This window comes from Orcinus orca, chromosome 11 (assembly GCF_937001465.1).
Source record: "Orcinus orca chromosome 11, mOrcOrc1.1, whole genome shotgun sequence".
In the NCBI taxonomy this organism is placed as follows: Eukaryota; Metazoa; Chordata; class Mammalia; order Artiodactyla; family Delphinidae; genus Orcinus; species Orcinus orca.
Window position 1 is genome coordinate 64737115 of NC_064569.1, and position 26660 is coordinate 64763774.

At 35.3% G+C, this 26660-nt stretch overlaps 1 protein-coding gene across 1 annotated transcript in view; it reads left to right on the forward strand.

Moving 5' to 3' along the window:
- The window catches only part of OTOGL (otogelin like), a 148889-nt gene that overhangs the window by 60832 nt on the left and 61397 nt on the right, over window positions 1–26660 (forward strand). The window contains exons 24-31 of the mRNA XM_033431337.2: window positions 755–862; window positions 1604–1742; window positions 11380–11514; window positions 16835–16984; window positions 19340–19459; window positions 22081–22197; window positions 23070–23226; window positions 23897–23923. Of these exons, the coding sequence (XP_033287228.1) occupies window positions 755–862; window positions 1604–1742; window positions 11380–11514; window positions 16835–16984; window positions 19340–19459; window positions 22081–22197; window positions 23070–23226; window positions 23897–23923 (953 nt within the window). The remainder of the gene's footprint in view (window positions 1–754; window positions 863–1603; window positions 1743–11379; window positions 11515–16834; window positions 16985–19339; window positions 19460–22080; window positions 22198–23069; window positions 23227–23896; window positions 23924–26660) is intronic.

Sequence of the window (26660 nt, forward strand, 5' to 3'; positions counted from 1 at the left end):
TTATTATATATAATATGTATTTATTTTATCTTCATATCAAAATATTTTGATAATACACCCAAATTGATTTTTCCTTGAGATTATGAATAATGATTTTGTTTTAATTTTTGTATTCAGAGGTATTTTAAGATACTTTCTTATGGGGTAATCTTTCATGAAGGAAATTACACTTTGAAGAAACCAACATTCAAAACCTGATATGTTAATAATAAAATGTGAAACACTCGATATAATGGTTTCTTATTCAAGACACACCTAATGTCTCATGGCTTTTAACTTTAAGCACTAACAAAAGAAGCTTTTGATTACTCTCTCTATCCTGTAATAGAAAATGTTATCCAGCTCATACTTCACTATTTTATAAAAAAATTCTTAGACTCACAGACTCTTCTATCAAGTAGCAAATATTAAAGAAAGGGAGACTTACCTCCTCTTTAATTGTTTTTTCAGAATATCTCACTTTACCCGGAAATTTAGGCTTCTGTCTCCCTTTTATTTTACTAAGTGATAACAGAAAGTTTAAAATTTTGCATCCAGTCATTTGCCTGGCATTTATTTATTTCTGTGATGTGAAGGGTACTGTGTGTAAAATAGGGGAGAAAGACTGGATTCGATCCCTCCATAGGTCAGATAGAACATTCTTACGACAGCTGTAACAAATACAGATGGTTTTGAATATGACAAGATTGCTGATTTTTTAAAAAACTGAAATTAGTAGTTTATATTAAATAGCATTTACTTCTTCACTTGAAAGAATGGCAGAGCACAAAGGAAAGTGTTATGTTCCTGAAAGCTGTCCGTGTATCTGGAAAGATTGGGAGTACCTCTCAGGAGAAGTGATTGCTACACCATGTTATACCTGGTAATGAGATCTGTTTATTTCACAATTTTCCTAAGAAATTGTATTAGTTTCAGTCATCTTGTATTTACTTAATGTGACTGATTTCAGCAAAAAAGCAAACCAAGTCTGAGTAAATAAGATTTTAAAGGCTTTCAGGAGTTGGTTGGGAGCTACTACCTTCAGGGAGATCATTATTTTTACTCCTATTTGTTCAACCCTGGAGAAAAAAATGAACTATGACAATTTGAAAATTTAATAGGAAAAACATATCTCAAGTTTATAAGAAAGTGGTAAGTGTTCCAAAGAGAAGGTCACATCTGATGGAAAGTTTTCTGTTTGGAAATAAGCCATAAAATAAAATTGAAATACAGTTTCCTTGAAATGTGGATAAAAATTCTAAGTTCATGAACAAGTCCTGTCTAAGGTATTTAAATGGACTCCAGTAGATGAGATGGCATTGTGGTCTTTTAGCCACCAGCAGGCGTATGTTTAATTTTTCATTCCATCACCTGTTTTCTGTGTGACCCAGGCACAATTTCCAGGATTGGCTGTGATGTCTGATAATTTATTTAGACAAAGTGGTAAATATATGCCTTATCTATCATTGTAATGTTATCAGAACGAATTGGCCATATTTATAAGGGCTATTGGCTCAGTGAATGCTTTTGAATACAAACCTTCCAATATTTATGCTGCTTGAAAAATACTAATTAGAGCCAGGTTTCTTAGAAAGGTAACAGTGTTTGTATTATTTTCTAATAGTGTTTGTCGACGAGGAATGTTCAACTGCACATATTATCCATGCCCAGCAGTGTGCACAATATATGGGGACCGTCATTATCATTCTTTTGATGGACTGGAATATGATTATATCAGTGATTGCCAGGTATTTTTGATAAAGGTATGTCACAATTACTTCCTTTTACTTACAATTATGTAAATACAATGTAAAAAACAAGTATGGTGGACCATGGCATATCAAATCCATGTATCATTAGTAAAACCTATAAAAGTTATAGCAATTTAAAATTAATTTCCTTGACTCACTGTAAAGTTTTATTATGTATAAGTAATGGGCTAATTCGTAAACTTTCTGTGCCTCTGTTTTCTCATTTGTAAAATGAGGATAATAATTGTACCTATCTCCTGGGGTAGTTCTTAGGATTGAATGAAATAAATATATGTAAAACTCTCAGAGAGTGCTTGCTATTTAGTAACTGCTTAATAAATGTCAGCCATTTTTATTTTTATTGGTTTAGTTTGGTGAATACAAATATCAGACATTAAATCATGTTTTGGACCACGTATTGTTTATAGTTGTAGCAATCAAAACGACATGGTTCTCAATTCTAGACATGCTATTTTGATGGTATGCTTTGGTAAACCCTGGGCTCTGTATATCTGATAAAATCCTTAAAATTTCTCATATCTTTAATGCATTCGGATTTTCTGTAACCCTAAATTTTATTTAGATATCATTGATCCCAGAATTAAATTTCTAAATGAAAAATGTAAGCTTTAGGAAGAAGTTGCACAAAAATAAGCAAAATAACATCTTTTTCTCCAGCGAGGTAACATGTGATTATCTTGAATTTGTGTTTTTTTCTGGGTAAGGCTGTTATGTTTTTAGAGCTTCATGTATGATCCTGTTCTTTAAGCATATGTCAAGAAAGTAGACATATTCCCATTTTGTATTAGTTATATTAAATAAAAAACAAACAGTAAAATCTATAGCCTCAATGGAAACCACTGAGTTTCCCTTTCAGTGCTATTTTTAGCCTTCTTTATGAAAAATTTTAAGTTTCTTAAAGAATAAATCCCTGGGAATGGATTTGGCAGTGAGATAATTATAGAAGATGACAAGTTGCCTATAGGGGTTGCCTATAATTTGTGTGTTTGTGTGTGTGTGTGTTGCCTATAGTGTGTGTGTGTGTGTGGTTTTTTTTTTTTTTTTGCGGTACGCGGGCCTCTCACTGCTGTGGCCTCTCCCGTTGCGGAGCACAGGCTGCGGACGCGCAGGCTCAGCGGCCATGGCTCACGGGCCCAGCCGCTCCGCGGCATGCGGGATCCTCCCGGACCGGGGCACGAACCCACGCCCCCTGCATCGGCAGGCGGACTCCCAACCACTGCGCCACCAGGGAAGCCCTATGTGTGTGGTTTTGATACTATTTGGAGCATAGGAAAAGCACAGTGATACATATATGTTCTATGAGTATTTGTCCTCTTAGAACAAGGCTTATTTAGCAAACAATTTTACATGAGAATTTTCTTGTCCCCTGAAGTTTAGGTTGTAAATTGAGAAGCTTGGAAAAGTAAATAACAATTTAGAGATTTGAATACATAAACAGATACTTTTTTTCTCAAAATGCATCAGACTGATTTTATACCAAATCCTTACTTCTCTTGATATTTAGGTGTCTCTGACATTCCTTAAGATCCCTCTTCCTTTGACTTTCTAGATATTATGCTGTTGGAGCCCTTCAGTGTCTCTTCTGGTTTCTCCATTGTCTCTTTGTTGCCTTTTCTTTTAGCATAAGTCCCAGACCATAGATGACTGAGTTGGCTCCTTCAGGGCAAGGACCAAACCTTAGTCACCATTGTTTTACCAGTGTAGAGCATTGTGCTGGGAACATAGTTGTCCACTGAATATTGACTGAACTGGATGTCTGTTCTTGGCTCTCTGCCCTTTTCTCCTAATGCTTGGTATGATCATCCCTCTCTACCATCTCAACCTCATCTACAAGCTGATGAGTTCCAAATTGACATGGACAGCTCTGACCTTCAACTTCTAGGCTCTTCTGACTCAAGTTCATCCCTATAATAATACACTTTTTTCATTCTGTTAATCTTTCTAAGACTCACATTGCTATCATGTCATTGCTTTCTAAGAACTACGGTTGACTCCCAATTACCAGCTTCCATAAAATCAAACTTCCCTTGAGAGCCTTTGATAACCTTTCAAGGGTCTCAGTTAGCTCCACCCCTCCTTTATGTCTTTTCTCAGGGTATTTTCCTATACCTGATTGCCTCTACTCCCTCAAAATAACTTTTCTAGTTCACATTTATCTGTTCTGTTCTTCCACATCCTATTGTATTTAATAGTCATCATGTCAAAAGTAAGCAGCCCATTATATTCTGATTATTTTATGTGTGCTCAATTAGATTGTGTATCATTTTATATCAGAGCTCTGCGTTATACTGCTTTTGGGTTCCTCATAAGGGCTAACACAATTATGGTTGTACTATAAGAGCTGAAAAATTACTTGCTCAGTTTTTTAACCATTTTTTTAGAGGGTAGAAATCACAAGCTTACACTTAATTAGTAATCTTTGTTATAAACTCATATACATGCCTTTAACATGAAATATGTAGAACAGTGCTTCTTAAACTTTAGTATGTATGCACATCACCTGGAAATCTTGTTACAATATAGATTCTGATTTTATGTGTTTGGAGCAGTATCTTGGATTCCGCAATTTTTAATAAACTACCCTGATGTTTCATGTCCATAGTCCACTCTTTGAATAGCAAGGATGTAAAGCATTTTCTTCTTTAAAAAATGAATTTTGGGCTTCCCTGGTGGCGCAGTGGTTGAGAGTCCTCCTGCCGATGCAGGGGACACGGGTTCGTGCCCCGGTCGGGGAAGATCCCACGTGTCGCGGAGCGGCTGGGCCCGTGAGCCATGGCTGCTGAGCCTGTGCGTCCGGAGCCTGTGCTCCGCAACGGGAGAGGCCACAGCAGTGAGAGGCCCGCGTACTGCAAAAAAAAAAAAAAAAAAATGAATTTTAACTGTTTTTGAAATTCTCTTCTTCTGAATAGTAAACTTTGTCACATCTAGAAAAAACGAAGTATCATTGACAATATTGTATCAAACATGACATGTTCCCATTGGATATGTCATTGAGTTTAATTAATGATGCTTTTTATGCTTTCATTTTAAGTAGCAAAACAAAAATTCTGCCAAACTTTGTTTTCATTTTGTGTAGGGAAAAAATTATTTACAAGTATTTACTAAAAACATTTTAAACCTTGTTCATGTATCACCATCTTTGCAAACATTTTCCAATGTGTGACAATGGTCTTTGCTCATGCATTATCATTTCATTCATTTAATAAACAATTTTTAGGGCCTATTAAATGTAAACTGTGTTAACAAAAACACGCCTTCTCTATTTATTAAGATAGAATTTTGCAAGAAAATTCTGAAGTTTTGAAACAAGGATCAGGACCTACATTTCTTTTTTCCTCCCCCCAGTCATTTTGCAAAATGCTGGGCATTTGGTGAACTCTTAACAACTGCTTATTTGATCTGCCTGGCTTTTCCTTAACTCCTCATTTGTCTTTGCAGTAGAGAAATCATAGTATTTACCACTGAATTTTCAAACAATTATTGTTTTTTTTTAATTGAAGCATAGTTAATTTACAATGTTGTGTTAGCTTCAAGTGTACAGAAAAGTGATTGTGCAGAAAGTAGAATATTTGTCTCAACTCTGATTCCTGACAAAATGAAAGTATCTTCTTCTGTTTGATCCTGAATGATGGTAGCAGTCTTTATTTATTGGTGCTGCAATATAACAGTGCCATTTTATTTAGCAGGCAAGAGCCATTAAGGTTTGGCGTTTAGATTTTATAAACCTGATTTCCTATCATCACTTTAATTTTCTACTATATCCTTCTGTAAAAATGCATACATAATGTTCAGTCTCAGATTTTAATGAGACATGCAAACCTGTATATGAGAAGACATGTTATAGGAAATGTTATTCCAACATTTGAGTACCTAATTAAATATCTGGGTTAAGATCTGTCATTAGGGTTCATGTGGTAAAAATAAGATATAAAGAATATTAAAAGTCTAAAGCTTCAAGTTTTAGAATTGTATACGCCTTTTTTTTTAACACCTTTATTGGAGTAAAATTGCTTTACAATGGTGTATTAGTTTCTGCTGTATAACAAAGTGAATCAGCTATACATATACATATATCCCCATATCTCCTCCCTCTTTCATCTCCCTCCCACCCTCCCTATCCCACCCTGCTAGGTGGTCACGAAGCACGGAGCTGATCTCCCTGTGCTATGCAGCTGCTTCCCACTAGCTATCTATTTTACATTTGGTAGTGTATATAAGTCCATGCCACTCTCTCACTTTGTCCCAGCTTACCCTTCCCCCTCCCCGTGTCCTCAAGTCCATTCTCTATGTCTGCATCTTTATTCCTGTCCTGCCCCTAGGTTCTTCAGAACCATATTTTTTTTTTTTTTTAGATTCCATATATATGTGTTAGCATACGGTATTTGTTTTTCTCTTTCTGACTTACTTCACTCTGTATGACAGACTCTAGGTCCATCCACCTCACTACAGATAACTCAATTTCATTTCTTTTTTATGGCTGAGTAATATTCCATTGTATATATATGTGCCACATCTTCTTTATCCATTCATCTGTTGATGGACACTTAGTTTGCTTCCATGTCCTTGCTATTGTAAATAGAGCTGCAATGAACGTTGTGGTACATGACTCTTTTTGAATTATGGTTTTCTCAGGGTATATGCCCAGTAGTGGGATTGCTGGGTTGTATGGTAGTTCTATTTTTAGTTTTTTAAGGAAACTCCATACTGTTCTCTATAGTGGCTGTATCAATTTACATCCCCACCAACAGTGCAAGAGGGTTCCCTTTTCTCCACACCCTCTCCAGCATGACCAACATATACTTGATAAGCCAAGAAATATTTTATTTGACCATGGAGTAATTATTTCATACCAAAGACAAATTAGTGATTAACCAATGAAACCTAATAGTCATGGTTTTGAAATACTATCATTCCAGATAGTAAATTTCTCAACACTTGGAGATTTTCTGCTGCAATTTTAATTAATTAATTTATTTTTTAAGAATCAGCATTTCCTTTGAGAAGGATAGAATGGCTGCCAGCACCATTCATTTACTTGCTGCTTTTTCATAGACAAGAATCACTTCTGTGAATATCATATTTAATTCCTTCTTCCTTGTCAAGCAGCTCTCTTTCCTCCCTGTCTTGATTACAAATTCCAGACTTTGTCATTTGTAACGCATTTTTATCTGGTAAAACTTATCATTTATTTTTTTGGGCCCTGTGAAGGATCTAGTAAACAAATTCATAAAAATTTTCCTTTTATTTGCCAATGGGACTTTAAAAAATTAATACTCAGCTTTATCTTGAAAGTATAATGTCACTAGACTCTGACATATTGAAGGAATTGTAAAGTTTTTTTTTTTTTCTTTTTAATCTCTGGATTGTGGAGCTTTTTTGTTTTTTAATGTGGACCATTTTTAAAGTCTTCACTGAATTTGTTACAATATCACTTCTGTTTTATGTTTTTTTTTGTCCACAAGGCATGTGTGGTCTTAGCTCCCTGACTAGGGATCAAACCTGCACCCTCTGCATTGAAAGGCAAAATCTTAACCACTGGACCACCAGGGGAAGTCCCTGGGTTGTGGAGTTTTAAATTTAATCTGATTCCAGCGAATACTTACCCTATCTTTGTTGATGTTTATCAAACTTTAAAAATTCGAGCTTCCCTGGTGGCGCATTTGTTGAGAGTCCGCCTGCCGCTGCAGGGGACGCGGGTTCGTGCCCCGGTCCGGGAGAATCCCACATGCCGCGGAGCGGCTGGGCCCGTGTGCCATGGCCGCTGGGCCTGCGCGTCCGGCGCCTGTGCTCCGCAACGGGAGAGGCCCCAGCAGTGAGAGGCACGCGTACCGCAAAAAAAAAAAAAAAAGAACTTTAAAAATTCAAGTTCTCTGATATTTTATTCATTTTGGAGGCTGTTTATGCTATACTTTAAATAGCACAAGGAATATAGCACATTATTTTTTAAGTGTGTTGAAGCAAATCTAGGACAAAGTTCATAATTGTATTTCCTGAGGTAAGAATTTTTTAAGAGTAAAAAGAGTTGAGAAACCAAACAGCAACTTGACTTGCTATAAGCTCAAAGAAAGAGAGGACACTGGATGTTTTCAGCAAAAGTGGGAAATTTAATATTCCAACTCCTGGATTTCAGAGCCAAACTCTACCTCCATTATCTATGACAGGCCCCTGTCACTGCTAGGTTTCTTCCTGTAACTTGTTCTAGATTAGGTTTTTCAACATTCTGTTCAGTTGATAGCTCAAATGTTTGGTGCTCTCCTTAAGTCTCTGAAAACCCTTCTAATTTCATCGCTCTCAAATTTTTATACCTTGTATCATATCATCATTTTTCATGTCAATATTTCTTGTGTGATTTCTATGTGTCAGGCCCTATACTGAGGAGTGGAGGTACAGAATGTGCAAACATAGATATCAGTTTAGGGTCCTTTGAAACTTAGGCTGGTGGTGGAGAGTTATTAATCACCAAATCACAAAATTCATATAAAATTGCCACTGTAAAAGTTAATGATGACCTATGCAAAATCCAATTAAACCTTTTAAATTTTTATCTTCCTTTTTTGAAGTGGTTCTTGCTTTGTCTTCTCTGAGGTAATTCTACTGCTTCTGCTGGTCTTTGACCACTCCTCAGTCTCCTCTGGTGGCTTCTTTCTCCAAGAGTTTCTTAGAACACTGGGACTCACAAGTTCCATATTTTCATGCCTGTCTCCTCTATAAAACTCTTAGTTGCTTGTAATCTCATAATATCTTGAAGGATAAACCCTGTATGCATTTATGTATGTACGTAGGTATGTATTTATCCATCCATCCATCCATCTGTCCATCCATCCACAGGAAGTGAAAACAGAGAGGAAAAGAAGTCAAAGGAAATCATTACACCCTATTTAGGTAAATGTAAAGATCTAGATAGAGCCAGATAGAGCTTTCTCTGTCAAATAAGAGTAAAATGCAAATTAATGGCATAGTAATTATACAATGATGTGGCACTTCAGGAAAAAAAGAAAGAGAGATAGAGAAGAAAGAAGGAAAGAAAGAAGTAACATGTAAAAATTAGATGAAGATTTCACTCTGAATAAAATTTACTCCCCATAAAATAAAAATATTTTCTGCCTTCCAGAAGTTATGAAAGAGATGATGGAATTAACTAATAAGAATTTAAATGTATGTTAAGGGAATAAAAGTAAGTGAAAAAGGAAATGGTAAAATTAAGGAACACATTAAAGCCCAAGATACATTATAGAGTTGAGATAATAAGCATTTCTTTTAAAAAATGATAAGTATACCATCTTTTGTTTACATTCCATTCCTTTTGGTTCAAATGTGGGAGGTAATCTAATTGTCTAGAGTTGTCTTTTTTTTTTTTTTTTTTGCCTGCATTAAAAAGTCCCTTGGCCCATCAAAGAATGTGCTGCTTTGGGGCCATTCAGCTGTGGAACATAAACCATGGCTGCCTGAGGCTACTGTATCAGCAGGGACTTTCTGTGGGATAGTTACTGTTAAAAGGGGCTGGGACTATGACAGGTCTTAGACTGACATAGCAAGTAAAATAATATGCTACCTTGAGAGGTGCTGACATTTTATGTTTTGGAATCACTTGGGAGAATATTCTCTATCAGTGTTTTCAGTACCTGAGCATAAAGGGTTTGAGGAATCTATGTGGCACATTGCTGTTGACCTTTTTCCTCTAGCTTTGTGTTACTTACTGTGTTGCTTAGCAACTCTGTAGCATTATCTCCAAACCTAATATTAACTTGAAATATATATTAGAAACGGAAATTGGAGAAATGTGACTCTTAGGACTTGATAGTTTCAAGTTACTGTCAGCATAACATGATATTACCAGGCAGACGATACAATATAGAATATTTCATGGCATTTCTGAATTAATATAAAGACTAAAGCTAACATTGAGGCACTTTAATTAATAGTAATAGAAATGTAATGGCAATAGGAATCCTTTCAGCCAGCTTTTCACATCCCTTAATCTAAATAACTCTTTCCAAGAGGAAGAGGAAAACAAAACCCTGAATTATATATATATTTCTTCTTTGAAAATTGTTCATAAAGGCAGAAAAGTGTGGCATTATTTTTTGAGTAATACAATGCCGTAATCATCTTGATGACCCTTATTATTCTCCTTTTCAAAGTTTAGGCAATGCTTTGGAAAACAATTGTTTAAGAAGAAGAAAAAGCTCTCGGTTCTTATAAAGTAAGGAAAATTGGGTCACAGAGGAACAAATTAATTACTCTGTCAACAGCATTCATTGAAAACCTATCCTCTAGGCACTGTGTTATAGTGATTACTAATAAGACAGGAAGAATTTGGCCAAACCAAGAATTATATTGAGCTAGTGTTCGTATTGTTGGTGGTATAAAAAACTAAGTATGGAGAATTTACATCAAGACCTATATGATTTCCAAACATTTAAGGACTCTTCTCACTTTGAAAATAAACACTGCCCCATATATCTAAAAATGAAAAGGATTCAGGAAATGTATGTGAGCCTTTGAAAATTGGAATTTGAGTTCAAAGAGAATTGTCCCTTTCCTTTTGATGAAATTCCCACCTTCCACTAGGTAGTGGAAGGACTCAGGGCAGTGTGGCTTTAACATTTGGGGTGAAAAGGACCACTTCAAAAATTTGATGAAAATCATAGACTTTCTTCCTAGAAAAATACAGATACTCAAAAACAGCATTTTACAATGAAATTCCAGAGTCTGTAGAACTATTGAAGCCCATCTATTAAACTGGAATAAAAGTTAAAAACCCTGTTTCCAGACAGAGAGTTCTCAGTGGATAGAGAGAGGAGTGGCTGAAGGAAGGTGAGGGTGAGGTAACTGGTGAAAAGGTTAGATTGAGAGTGTGTGGGACTAAATAATAGTCTCTGGAACTAAGGATTTCGTATAACCTACAACTGAATTTTCTCCTCAACCGTTACTAAACTCTTCCTAATTGCTCTGCAAGTGGCATTAAAAAAGAGGGTTTTGAACTCTGTCTCTGCCCTTATTTAGCTAAGTGACTTTGGACATTCATTTAATCCTTCTTAACCTCTGTTTCTTGATCTGTAAAATGGAGATAATACATAATTCAAGAATTATCATAAGAATTAAATGAGACAATGCATGTAAAGTTGGAAGGAAGCCCTCAAATGATATGCATCATTTTATTTACTAATACAGTGTCAAAGTTTTATATTTATTGCAATTTTATCTTGTAGGCAAATAATTATTTAGCCAGAAAACTGGCTTAAAATAAAACAAAAGATGTTGTCTAAAATGAAAATATTTCTTTTAAAATTCCCCTACATGACATGTCTTGTTGGGTATTTGATAAGAAGAAACTGGTTGATAAATTTGAGCTGTAATAATAAAATGGAAAAAAATCCTTGTTGGAAAAACATTTTAACAGGAGCTATTATAGATAAATGTTTAAAGATTGAGCTATCTTGGTATACTTTTATTAAATTCTTCACATTATTAGATCAAAATGATTTTTATTTTAGAGGTAAGTTGTATCTCAATTTCAATACAATTCATTGTAAATCTTGGACTTCTTTAAGATTTGTTAATGAAAAATAAGTAAAAGTTATATATAATATACATTTGTATTAATATAATATTTTTGACATTTCAGAGTACAGATGATTCAGATATATCTGTCATTAGCCAGAACAAGAAATGCTTTGACAACGATATTGTTTGTTCTAAAAGTGTTTTGATTTCAGTTGGGGACACTGACATTTACCTGCATGATACTCCTTACAAACAGGTTAGTGAATTATTTCTTGTAAATCATTTTAACTTGTCCTGAGGATACTGAAAATAAAATAGAAACTTTGTGGGGGTACTTTTCTTTATGAGTGGTTACTAGATTTGAATTTTTTTCTTTGTCATTTTATGTAGCTTCAGTAAATCATACTTGATTTGTCTCTTTTGTTTATACTCCACTTCTCCATTTGCTGATTCTTTCCTTGTCACCTGTTACCTGGAGTACTTCAACATTCTCCAAGCTAGACACCTGGCCTCCTGTCTTAGTTTTTCCCCTCTGATCCATCCTGCCACAGTGCAGCCAGAGTGGTTTTCCTAAAATGGAAATGTAATCTCCTGACACCTTAGTGCTTCAAAACTTTCAAGTGACCTCCCATTGCCCTTACATGGCCTCACCAATCTGGCCATTGCTGCCTCTCCTGCTGTACCTCTCATCGCTTTCTGCTTCAAGCCCATGTTCCAGAAGTTGGAGCTTTTATCAGTTCTTCAAATGCTCTATATTCTTTCTCTCACCTCTGGTTCTTCATGAATGTCATTGCTCCTACCTGGATCAGCCTTTCCATTTAACTTATTCTTATGTGATAAGTCTCATCTTATCTCCTTCAAGGAGTTCTTCCTCTTGCCCTCAAGCTCTCTGTCAGGACATGCATCACACTTTAGTGAAATTACTTGTGTGGTGGCAGTGGTTCCCAATCTTTTTGGCACCAGGCACTGGTTTTGGCACCAGGGACTGGACAATTTTTCCATGGACCGGGGGGTTGGGTGATGGTTTAGGGATGATTCAAGTGCATTACATTTATTGTGCACTTTATTTCTATTATTATTACATTGTAATATATAATGAAATAATTATACAACTCACCATAATACAGAATCACTGGGAGTCCTGAGCTTGTTTTCACTTGCCACTCACTGATAGGGTTTTGATATGAGTCTGCAAGCAATTGATTTATTATGGTCTCCGCACAGTCAAACCTCTCTGCTAATGATAATCTGTATTTGCAGCCACTCCCCAGCGCTAGCATCACTGCCTCAGCTCCACCTCAGATCATCAGGCATTAGATTCTCATAAGGATCAGGCAACCTAGATCTCTCACATGCGCAGTTCATAGTAGGGCTCACGCTTCTATGAAAATCTAATGCTGCCGCTGATCTGACAGGAGGTGGAGCTCAGGTGATAATGCAAGTGATGGAGAGCGGCTGTAAATACAGATGAAGCTTCTCTCTCTCGCCCACTGCTCACCTCCTGCTGTGTGGCCTGGTTCCTAAGAGGCCACAGACCGGTACCAGTCCAAAGCCCGGGGGTTGGGGACCCCTGTGTGGTGGTCTGTGTCTTTTCTATTTGTCTGTGAGTTCTGTGAGAATTGAGACCGCTGTCTTATTTGTTCATTCTTGTAAACTTGGAGCCTGTGCAGTTTGAAAGAATGAATAAAATTCATTCATTCAATCATTTATTTATAATATCTACTTTGTACAAAGTTATGTATTAATTATTGGGACTACAACAGTGAAAAGACACTCACTGTGCTTGCTTTTAAGGAACTTATACTGAGGTGAGGGACACGTTTCAAGTAAATGAGGCTGTGCAGTGTGGTGTGCTATGGTAGGAGTGTGTTTAGGAAATCAGGAGAATCCCTAAGAAGAAGACCTAAACCAACCTGGGATGTTCAGGGTAGTTGTGAAGAGCATAGACTGGTGTCAGTTAGTACTCACTTAGAACCTCTATTCTGTCACCTGCTAACTGTGTCACATTGGGCAACTTTATTTAACCCCTCCAAGCTGCAGCTTTCCCATTTGTAAATTTGGGATGATTATGGAATCTACTTCCTAAATTCACATGAGGATTAAATGAAAGAATGAATTTCGGGAAATGGCTCTCCTCCTCTCCTTCACCCTCCTTATTTTTGAAGGCTCAGAAGACATGCTTTGGGGGAAATGATTTGAACTGAGTCTTAAGGGATGAGTAGGTATTAGGGAGGTGAAGAGAGAGAGTAGAAAGGCAATCAGTACAGAGGAACAGTCATGTTGAAAGGAGCAGAGTTCAAAGATAAAATGGCACGTTTGGAGAACTGCAAGCAGTTTAGTTTGGTTGATGTGGATGGGGATAGTGGAGGGAGGGTGAGGCAAAGAGATTCAGGGAAGAGCGTCCAGATTGACTTTCATGCAGGAAGCTTGGGGACAAGGGCAGTAGTAGACAAGGAGGCTGTGTAATATAATATTTGAACTTATTCTACAAGGAAGAAATTTTGGAATTAAGTGACATGATGTGACATATGGCCTTTATAAAGTGGCCTATTTTTGAGTTTTTAGACTAGCGTTTCTCAGTTTGGTTTGCAAAACTTCTGCATTAGAATCATCTAGAATATTTATTATAAGAGCTGGTTCCTGGATTCCACCTCAGGAATTAGAATGGCTGAAGTTGATGACAATCAATATTTCAATGGTTTCCCCAAATTCTGCACACTAAAGTTTGAGAATCGGTGCCCTAGGTCTTAGCTCATGTCTCAGTAAGAAATGTTGAGACCAACCAGGCAGCAATCAAGATTTGAGCAAAACAGAGTTTGTACAAGTCGTGCTAACATCTTTTTGAAGTAATTACTGCAGTTTGGTGTAGCCATCAGCTGGATATTCATTTATAGGTGAAGGTTCTCTCTAAGAGAAAGGATGTGTTAAAAAGAAAAACTGAAAATAGTAAATGCTTTTATAAAGACTGTTTGACACATTTTTGAAGTGGTAATTGCAGTTCTGTGTAATGTTCATCTTCCAATTTTCACCTGAATGCAGGTGCTGATGAATCTCCTTCATATAAGTTGTGAAGTATAAAGTAAGATGAAGAAAAATCATGAAGATAGTTTGACCCTAACAAATCTCTGGCTAATATTTTTTCTTGAGCATCAAAATTGAAAATAAGTACCATTTGTTTTATGGCAGATGGATTGCTCATTCAGGGGAAGGAAAAAAACCTGTTATTTTTTTTTCAATAAATGTACCACTCTAATTTTATCAAATATGTAGCATATAAACATTTTATGAGTTGAAGCTGTATTTTAAAAGTTTTAATTCTCTGCTTTTTATAACTTACTTTTCTAACATCACTAGAGTTTATTTAAAGTGCAGTAATTCTCCCCTGAAGTGGAGGTCCAATTCATAATACCTCAACCTTATAAGGAGAAACATCTTTCCTTCCTAATCTGAAAAGTAAGGAGTACACCATCTCCTTTTGACCATTGTTCTCTTGTAGCAAACTGCCTTGTCTAATAAAAATGAAGGATTTAGCTCTACAGGCAAATAGAGAGGATGTGCTTTTACATCAGGATAACTAATACAAAACCAACCTGAAGGAAGTCCAATAATCGTATCCAAAAATTTATTTTATGTTCCAGTGATATGTCAACCAGTCTGAGGGAAGTTTAATAGGAAAATACATGAAGAAGGTATTTCATGGATTGAAAAGGAGCTATAAGCTACGAACATTTCACTTACTTACTTTGATTATTGCTGTTCAGGCTGGAAGCTGAGAACTAAGAACAGGCCAGTGCAGGAAGGTGTTAAAAATATATGTTATCCTTGATCTAGAAGCTGCAGATACTGCCATGAACTTGACAAAGTGCATCCTTCTAGGAGCTAACGTTCATGTAGGGGGGAAGACAGATAATAATGCCAAAGACAAATCAGATAATAGAAAGGTCCTGAAAAGTGTAATCAAAATGGTAAAAATAGGTTCTATGGCAGAGGGTGATATGGGGGCCTGGCAGGCTACACATTTTATGGACCTAGTGAAAAATGAAAATGTAGAGCCCTTGATCAAACAGGGAAATTTTTTTTCCTTTGTTTTTTAGTCTTTCTTTACCTGCCATGGTGTTTTTTCTTTATCATTTAACGCCTTGCTCACTTAGACACAGGGTACTTCCAGGTTGAGTGCAGACCCTCACAGGTACTGAGGGCATTGCCCTATAACTCCAACTTGGCACTTGGAAGTAGAAGGAAATGAGGTTACGTAGAGTCCATTAACAATTCATACTGTCCTATACAATATACCGAGCGCTTATAAGTATGACCTTGATCTAGGAGACTGAAAACTCCTTATGGATGTGACTGAGTTTATTTAATTTGCCTTATGAAATATTTATAAAACGGTACACTATAGTACAGTGTTTCCAAGCTACGCTTTTGTTCTTACTTGGGGGAGAAAAATAACCAAAGGAATTCATATCTCCTTCACAATTTTTATTTTGCTTCTGGTTAAATTTGTTTTATTTACTTTGATTTAACCATGTATTTTTAAAGTTTTTATGTGACTTAATTTCAATGTCAGATTCAGCATAATCTTTTATAGGGTATAGCCCTTGCCCATAAAGAACATTGCATATTCTCACTTTAGGTTAAAGGTACTCTAAATTTTCCCAGTGGGTTCCGTCTCTAGTTTCTCCCTATTATCCTTTCTAGCACACACATTATTTTCTTTTAATATACAAACATGGTCTGTCATTTTACTATTCAAAAGCCTTTATCGAGGACATTTTGCACATGGAATAACAGCCATTGATTGTGATGGGTAACTTGATGGCAAAGGGTCTCAGACTATGCTTGTCATGGAATCCATGCTGTAGCTCTCTGGTGCTCTCCTTAGTACTGAACAATCTTAAACTTCCTGCCCCTAAGCCTTTGTTCAAACTGATTCCCTTCTCTTGGGATGATTTCTTCCTCATTCTCTTTTCCAGCCCTTTATATCTTCCTATCATGGCTTCTTACATATCAGTATATATGTTCCACCTCTTGCAAAGAGCCTTCCTAAGTTCCTTTTATGGAAATTCATCTCCCTGTCCTCCTTAACACCTCTTTCTCTCTATAGACACACACACACACACACACACACACACACACACACATACACACACACACACTTTGTGCTTTTGTTTTTCAATTATTCAGGTAAAGTCATACATTTTTAGTACTCAATCATATTTATTCACCATCAATATAAAATTTCTGGGTCAGCAGGTATATCCCCCTAATGTACTCTATGTCCACGCCTTGTTTGTGCTCTTCTCTATAACTGAAATACCTTTTTCCCTTTGCTCATTTATCCATGTTGAGCCTATCCACCAGTGTGTATCTTGTTACAAATTTTATGATTTTCCTATTTTATGCACTTGTTCTGTCTTTCACTACAAAATTCAGGAAAGACAGGGCTAAGCAGAAACACTAGTACGTAGATAATTATTGATGGATATAATTAATGTTTACATTTTGGTGAGAAAACAAGAAATTCATTTTTTTCTTTATTATGCTTTTTCTTTTCTTTTTTTTTTTTTTTTAAGAAACGATCAGGTTTTTTTCTGGAAAGTAAACCAACATACCAGCTTTGGAAGGCAGGGTACTACATAGTAGTATACTTTCCAGAGAAAGACATCACTATTCTTTGGGATAAAAAGACAACCATCCATATCAAAGTTGGACCACAGTGGAGGGTAAGTCAGCCTATTTGGTAGGTCAATCCAAATGAGATGCAAAAGATGAAATTACATTTACCTTTTGATGTTTTACAGAAATAAAATGATTGATGTTTTCCTTTAAGAAATAAGTTATATTTTCAGAATTACTAACTCAGACCCCAGAGAAGAACAATTTTACCAAGTGCTGTATACAGTTCTTTTTTACTTAAACCTTACAGTATCCAGTTTTTCAAAGTTACTTAGGTCAGGTTCTTTTTTTCCCATTCCCTGCAGCATGGTTATTTGATATGTTTGTAGTAGAGTTAGATTCATTTATTACAGTTTGCATTCCATCTTTTCCTCCATATTCTGGATATTTTTTTTAAGTTTACATACAGTAAAATTCTAAAAAAAATGTAAAATAATTTACTTTTGTGGTCCGCAGTTCTATGGATTTTAACAAATGCATGGAGTTGTGTATCTACCACCACAGTTCTAGATAGAACAGATCCATCAATTCCCAAATTTCTCACATGTTGCCTCTTTGTTGTCAACTCCTACTTCCAACCCCTCACCCTTGGCAACCATTGATCTATTTTCCATCTGCATAGTTTTGCCTTTTCTGGATACAGTAGAAATGAAATCATGCAATCTATAGCCTTTTGGGTCTGGCTTCTTTGACTTGGCAAAATACATTCAAGATTCATCCATATTGTTGAATGAATTAATTGTTTGTTCCTATACACTGCTAAGTGGTACTCTGGTGTATGGATGTGTTAGTTTGTATTATCCATTAATGGTTGAAGATTCAATCCGGGTTGTTTACAATTTTTGTCAATTTATATTTTAGATTGTTTTAACTATTGTTTACTGTTAAATATTGTACTAGATATTATTAAATATTTTTATTATTTTAGATATTTAAAATTTTATTAAACATTTAAAATTTATATGTTAAGGTTGTTTTTGAAACGTTGATATAGTTTTAAAAATCCACTTTATCTGAAATTGAAATTGAGACTCATGGATATAATCTGTGGCAAGTTAGGGAAAAATGGGGATAGTAATAACAAATTCTTATAAAACTAGAAAATATACATATTTTAAAATATTTTAAAATGTTATAAACTTAAGATATGATTGTATATTGAAGTCATTTTCTTTCAGCCCTAAGCAAAATAAAGCCCCCAAATCTATTCTTAGGTGTTTGCTGGCATCTTGCATTTCTTTGATGAAGATGAAGTAATTTAGTCATTGCCATACTTCTTCAGCTATGTTTTCTGCCATTGTCTACCATGTATCCTCCCTTCTTTACTTTTTTGAAAACAAATTAACCATTTATTCTTCTACATCTTCCCTTACTTTTACTGCTGCCTTAAATTTTGGGGTGAGCAGTAGCAGAAGAGGCCACTGTCTTTGAATAGGTATTGCGGCTTCTGAGAGCAGAGGCACCATGGTAAACAGTGGCCTTGGCAGTTGCAATCCCAAGGTTATTGTCAGCTTTGCTGGAGGCATGGGCAGCCAACTTTACCATTAACAAAGGGCTGCGTTCCATTCTTCAGTACATGAGGGGAGAGGTCAGTTTGTTTAATTTCAAAGCTTAAGGAGGATTTTCATTGCTTTTGGAATCTCATTCTTCCCTGTACTCTTAATGCACCTCCCTCCCCAAGAGAAAAGTTTTTCACATTATTTGAGAAAATGCAGTGGACATTGTTGATGTGGATAATCCATACGGCACTTGCAGTAACCACTGCATAACCCATAACAAACTGTATAAAAATTAGGTAAGATGTGGATTTCATTTATTGTGTCTCATGGTGGCATGGTATATGAATATAGAGTTAACGTTTTCTTTAAAAGTTATGCTTTGAATGTTTTGGCTTTTCAAAGTACGACCTAAAGAAAGATAAATTATTTCTATGGTTTCAACATTTATAGTCTTAGAAAACCTTAAACATAATAGGAAGTGGGTCTTTCATCATTAAAATGTAAATATGTAAATGTACACAGAATATGTATATATATACACATATTTGTATATACACACTCAGACATATACTGTAATGTTTGTATTATACTTGTACAAATACTGTAGTGTTTGTATTATACTTTTCCAAGTTACTTATATTATTAGTTATATCAATGCTAATACAATGGTAAGTGTGAATAGATAAACTTTGGGGGATGGAAAAACATTTTTGAGAATCTAAAATAACTGTTAAATATAATTAAATAGACATGAAATTCCACCTTCTTGAAACATTTTTAAAATGGTTATTGTGGAAATTCTTAAAATGTCTATTTTAAATCTCTTGAAAATTTCAGTGAATATTAGTCCTTAAATGTTACAATGAATATAGAATATTTCATGATAATTTTCTTTTACTTTAGGGCAAATTATCAGGATTATGTGGAAACTTTGACAAATGTACTTCAAATGATATGACCACATCCAATAACTTAGAAGTGAGAAATGCCCAGGTATTTGGAGATAGTTGGGCATTAGGACAGGTAAGTGGAATATATGTATTTTAGAACTAAACAAATATTTTTTGTTGTATTTATCCACTAAAACATTTTATCCTTGCAGAAAAATTTATTTAGGTAATACTATTTTATGTAATATTTGTGCAGTAATTCATAGTTGACAAACTCAAACTACTTTCACTTTTAATTTCTCATGTAATCCTGTGACAGTCTTGTAATGTAAAGGGTGTTGACTCCATATTATAGATGAAGAAATTGAGACTCAGGAAGGTTAAATGACTTGTCTAATATTATATATCCAGAAAGCCGCAGGAGTGACTTTCGAATTCACATCTTCTAATCTCATGCTTTTCCTTTCACTGCAAAATTCTCTTTATTTGTATTTCTAATGATGTATCTTTTGTCAACTCAAGGTAATGAATAAACGAAGGCAGTATTTCTTAACATTTGCTCTCCAGACATGGCTGGATGTGGGATGGGGAGGGGTAGGGAGTGGATTTGTGGCCAACTTACCTTTGGGAGCAGTTAGAATAAATTAAGTCAGGCATATTTCTTTTTTGAAGGATTTCTTGAGGCATTATATTCCTCTAAGGGAGGGATGTGTTTGAAGGGATTCCCGAACTTACTGACACAGAACTTACATTTTTGTGTATTAGTTATCAAGGAAATAGTTTTCTATGGGACACAATCTGAGAAATGCTGAACTCAGAAAACAGTCAAACTGGAAATTCGTTCTACTCTTTTCTTCTACTTTTTTTTTTAACCTATTTTTTTTCTAACTGAAAGTAGTGTCTGCAACTACAATTTCCTGGTTGGTTACTGTTTGGTTAGTTGCCTTACTATTTTGCCTAATTTACTAATATATCTAAATCTTTTTATAAAAATAAGAGGGGATTGGGATTAAACATTCATCCAATTTAGTAAAATTTAAGCAGTATATTTCATTGTGGTCTACGTTGGAAAGTATAAAGATTTTATTTTTTAAAATATAAAATGAATTAAGGAATATCTAATTTATAATAATACTTAAATATTTGGACTCATCAAAGAATTTTAGACTCATTAATACCTAATGGACAAAGCTGAAAATAAAAAAAAAATTCATTCAGTAAGTTCTATTTAGCACTTAATGTTTTCCAGGATATATGAACACATAATATTATTAAAACATAGCCACTGCCCTTAGGAATTTAGAGTCTAGTTTAGCAGACGAGGTAGAAAAACTTAACAATGGAAATATGAGACAGGTGCTTGGATAGAGGTGTATACAGCATGGAGTTCGTGATGGTCAAAGGAAGGTTCCCCAAGAAGGTGCCATTGAGCTGACTCCTACAAGACTCATAAGAGCTATACAAGTGAAGATGATGGGAAAGAGTGCAGCAGCAAAGGAGGGAGCATCCCTTTAGAACGTGTCAGGAAGACTGGAGTGAGTATGGTGCCTAACAGGAATTTTAAGAAGTTCAATATGGCTGTGGTGGAAGGTTTGAAGTAGGGAATGGCTGGAATGCAAAATATGAAGCTGCAAAATATGTGTGCTAGGATCTGGACTCGAAGGCCCTAAATTAGTTAGGCTCTTATAATCCAGCTAAGAAATGTTAAATCAGTGAAGACTTAGAAAACTATCTAAGTCTGAGAGACATCTGAAACATCAGCATCTGTTGAAAGGACTGCATGAGGAAAGATGAATTTGGAGAATTCAGGAATGCCTCCCATCTTCCTGGCTTATTGCATAGACACTGGTGCTCTTCCAGGAGACAGGGCACAGAGGAAAGTGGGTGGTAGGGGACAGTGGGGACAGGACAATGGTGTAAGATAAGTATATTTTAGAATGTGTTGAGAGAGAAGTGACAGAGATATTTATGTGGAAATGTCCCAATTTTTGAGATCTCAGAAAAGAGATATGGGCTGGAAATATGGATTTGGTAGTTACTATCATATTCAGGTTGCTGAAGGCATGAGAAGTGTATAGAATGAAAAAAATAGAGATTTGAAGATCAAGTCTTGCAGAGAAGGGAGGTGGAAGGAGGATGAAGAGTGGCAGCAAATGAACTAGGAGGAAACCCTAGTGGTGCCACCGGAAACACATGAGAGACATGTAAGAAGGGTAAAGTATGAAACAGAATCAAAGACAGCGAAAGGGCAAGTGAGATGAAGATGGAAAAGTTGTCTTTACTTTTAGTAACGATATCAATGATGGCCTTCTCCAGGCCAGTTTCAGGGAGGTGGATTAGAAGAGGCAGAGACCGAATTGTTTGGTATGTGGGAGGTGAGCCTGTAGACACTTGAGTGTATGCAACTCCTCAGAGGATGGCTTGTGACAGAAATGAAGGACGTGAAAATTAAAGGAAAGAGAATAATTTGCTTAGGCACTTTTTTTAGTCATGTAATGCTGCACTTGACAGTTTAAAAAAGATTTACCTTCACTCTCTAATATTTTCATGATTTTAATAGTAAATTTAGTTGCTTTCAAAGATAATATATACTATTAACACTGAGCTGGCTGAGCACAGGTGCTTTAGGTAAAGTCTGTCTAAAAGAATGTGAATATATTAGGTATGATTGTGGTGGATGAAGTCAGATTAGGTTACTCTGGTTTCAGCTTCAGAAATCACCCCTTAAAAACATTCTTTTCTCTTTTTCCGCAGTGTGAAACCCCAAGTGAATTATTTAAACCCTGTGAGGCACATCAAAACAAATTTCCTTATGCCAAGAAAGAATGCTCCATTTTGTACAGTGATGTTTTTGCTCCTTGTCGCAATGTGGTAAATGAATGCTTTACTAAACTTTCCAATTTAAACAAGTACTGCTGTATTTATAATATTGAGATGAACAGGACAAATAATTTAGCTACCCAATGGCTTTTCAGGTATACTACCTAACCCTTGTTAGGAAGACAAATTTGGGAGTTTGTTTCTCTGTGGCACTGACACATTTAGTTGATTTACATTCTTCCTGACTCCATCTTATTTAACAGCGTATATAATGCTTGTTAATGATCTATTTCAGTTTATGAAACATTTTTACGTCCATCATCAAAGCCATAAATGACTGATCAAAGCCATAAATGCTTATTTTTCTTCAGATGACACTACCAAATGGGCATTCTTCTCCTTAACCCAAAGTATAGTTTAAAAGTATTATTAGTGACACATTTAAAATGGTTTTAGAAGCACATCCCAAGATTGAATGTAATTTATTTAGAAATTTAACTTTTAAAATGTCTTTCCAACATAATAATTTTAGGTTCCAATAGAAGTTTTAAAAATAGTTTAAGATATTATTAAAAACTAAGCAAAAGTACATTTGTAAGTAGAACATTCTTTTAATGCCATGAGAATATGCCAATAAAGAAACAATGAGCTTCTACAGATATTAATCTGTTGTATTGCAGATGTTGAAGTTATATTTGTTAGTCCCGTTACCTGTGTTGCTAGTTCTTTGATCTTACATTTGCCTAATAAATTCCTTTGGATGAATAGAAGTTTGAGATATTGAGAACTCTCTAGGTGGCAGTGTTAAGCTGATAACAGCAAATTTTGAAAATCTACCAGTTAGTTTTCTTTTAGAAGGTTGAATTTTAATCAGTTGTAGTTAGTAGTTTTTGAAATTAATTTATCTTTCACTTCATTTTCAGATTGATGTTACTTCTTTTGCCAAAAATTGTCATGAAGACACGTGTAACTGTAACCTTGGTGGGGATTGTGAATGTTTATGCACAAGTGTAGCGGCGTATGCGTACAAGTGTTGTCAGGAAGGGGTTTCTGTTCACTGGAGATCATCTACTATTTGTTGTGAGTATCCTCTCAGGGCATCATCATTAGGTGGGAACCTTATGAAGAGATTCATATTGTCTTATCTTAGAAGCGATACCATGGACTCATGGAAATAGAATTTCTTTAAGATGAGTAAATTTTATATTCTTTGGACAATGCAGATAAATTGTAGTATAGCTAAAGGATTTATAAAAGAAACTTTGAAGTAAGTTTTTCTGTTCTGTGTTAGACTGTTATGACTGTAACATTTGAACTACAAATTATTTACATACCATTTTCAGAGATACTGTTTATGACTATTTCTCTTATGGCTATGAAATTCCACTGTTCTAATGATAAGAGACATAGTTTTAAAAACATCATTTTGAATTTGCGTTCAGATTTGACTCTAAACTTTTCATTTACTTGTGTAGATAGTAAGTCATCTGATGAACAGCTTATGATTTTAACACTTTCAGTGGACATCTATAAATTGGCAGATATATTTGCCTACCTATAAAATAATCTTAGGAAATTTAATGAATTATTACAGAGCACTCAAAGAATCCTCTTTGCTCAGAGAAAACTCGCAAATAATGATGTCGTTCTGAGTTCTTTCACTTTGTCATTGATAAACCATATCTTGCATATATTCAGATAAGTGGTGAGATCCTTATTTAGTTTAACATTTCTTCTTTTTTCCTTTTAGCACTCGATTGTGACTATTACAATGAAGGTATGTGACATTTAAAGAATATCACTATAGTATTCTATTAAATATATCTTCAGATTCAAAATTCTTGAACAAGTTTGCTGGGAACAAGGTATGAAGAGTTCATAATTTGGCATACAGTTAACCCTTGAACAAGGAGGGGGCTAGGGGCGCCAACCCTCTGTGCAATTGAAAATCCATGTATGGCTGTGTAGAGAGGAAAAGATGATTTTCAGGAGAAGAAGATACAGTCTGAAGGTAGGAAGTTGGGAACGTATACATTTAGGGAATGGCAAGTGAGCCAGGAAGGATTAGAGACGTAAGAAGGAAACTGAGGTAGAGCTGAGTCCCCTGGGCTGAGTCACAGGACAGTTTCCAGGACTTTCTGAATGGAGATTTAGTAGTCTTCTAATAACGCACTACCTCTGCTGGGAACCAAAAGCTATAGTGTGGTTGTCATTAACTGCAGCTGAAGTCAGATCTGGATTAGAGTCCACTCTCTGTCACGTATGAACATTGTGAACCTGGTTAAGTCATTTAAGTTTAATTATTTTGTTTATTTGTATGTTTGTTGTGAGCTTAGATGAGACACTGTATGTCACCTATACTGCTGGAACAAAATAAAGCCTTATTAAATGGTGCTGTTATAACTAAAAAAAAAAAAAATGAAAATCCATGTATGGTTTATAGTCACCCTGTGTTATCTGCAATTCTGCATCTTCAGATTCAACCAACCATGGTTTGTGTACTACTGTAGTATTTACTCTTGAAACAAATCTGCGTATAAGTGGACTTGCACAGTTCAAACCCATGTTGTTTAAGTGCCAACTGTATGACTCAATGAAAGCCATTGCCTTCTAAAATGTATCTAAATTTCTAAGTATTTGTGCTAAAATTTATTCCCTTTAAAATAAAAGTGTTGTAACTAAGTTCTCAGCACCTAGGAGGCTCTCAGTAGTTTTTGAATAACATGAATGAATGAATGAGTAAAGCTAGCTAATTTTTTAGGTTAAAAGGATGAAAGATATATACCAAACGTATACCTTTTACCATTATGAATAAATATGGACATTATTCAAACTTTTATTATGTTGTGGAAATCAAAGAAACAAACTATAATATAGGAATTTATTTAGCCATCATTTTAGGCAAAATAATTATTTATATCTTATCAGAATGAGAACTTACTGATTTAGTAATAATGAAAATCCAGTCTCCCAAGCATTCAGATTTGCAATGGGAAGTCAAAGAGGAGGTGCTGCCTAAAACTAAGGCATAGATGTAAGAGACAGAGAATTATATCCTCATTGAAAATGCCAGACATTAGCAGAATTGAAGCCTGCTTTTTGTCAAACCTATTTAATGAGGAAGGCGTAGCCACTTAAACCTAATTCAGACAAATAAAATGATCCAGGGAAGTGTCCACTTTGACGGTAACTGGACAAAAACCCATGATGAGTAGGTTAGAGTAACAGTTATAGGAAAGCTGATCTATTAAAGAAAAAAACCAAACAACCAATGCAAAGTATTTTCCATGACTTATTGAGCCAGGAAGAAATCTGTCAGCTGTAAAAGTACAAAGAAAGCCAGAAAATTTTAGTAAAATAGAGATGATGAATTAAAAAGAAAATGGACATTTTAGTCTTTGGTTGTTTCTGTTATATCTTTGGAAGTTTGAAGAGGAAAAAAATCCCACATTTAAAAAATTCTGTGTTTGTTAAAGAAAATCTAAACTAAACATATTTCCCGCACCACACCCACTCCACATCAATCCTTTGGATTCCATGCTTAAGATGAGACTGATTGCCTAATATTAAGTACCTAATAATAAAAATGGCTTTTGTTGTGTTAACTATACCTATATCATATAATTTAAGCTTCAAAATATGCCTGAAAGACATAACATTATTATTATCATTATTAACACTTACAAAGGAGGAAATTGAGGCATAGGTGAATTAAATAACTTGGTCAAAGTCGTTTAGCCAAAATGTGGTAAATGGATTTATAAACAATCTAAGTTCAGAACCCACGAGCTTGATCTCCATGCTACACTGCCTAGTTATGGTTAGCACATCCTAGTCTAGGAATGATCACCGCACGTCGTTATCATATGCTGTACACAACGTACACAGACAGCAAGTTGAGAAAACGCTCCAATAACTTCCTCGCTTAAGAATTCCTTCCTCACACAGTTCTGCTGTGAAAATCTCCATCTGTGCCTTTGTACTTTCTGGCGTTCCTTCAGCAGGCCCTTGGAAACAGAAGCAGAATTTTCTATGAATATTGAATTTCTGCCTCTTACTGCTTGGTACATTTTGCTTTTTGTCAATAAGTCTGCTGCACTTCTACTGCTGGTTTTTTTTCCTAATGTGTTACAAGATTCTTCAAACCAGTTCTTCTAGTTTCATTTGTAATACTGTATTGGTAGTATTCAGAGGGTGAACACGGGGCGTTCAGCCTTCATGAGACCCACGAGAGACAGAGATTCTGTTTCCTATGATCAAAGTAATAGGGAACAGAGTCAACCTGCCAAGGAGAGGAAGAGTTGTGAAAGTAACGTGATCAAGGTAGATAATTGAACGGGAATAAAGAATTGTGGAAGTTGTTGATAGTAATAAAAAGAAAAAAGTTTTAAATGAGCATTCTTCATTTGTTTCATCTCAAATAATTTCACAACTATTGTAAACTTACCTAGTCTTCTTTGGACATTCATAGCTGGCATTTTTCTCTGGAAACTATGTTATTAAAATACTTAAAT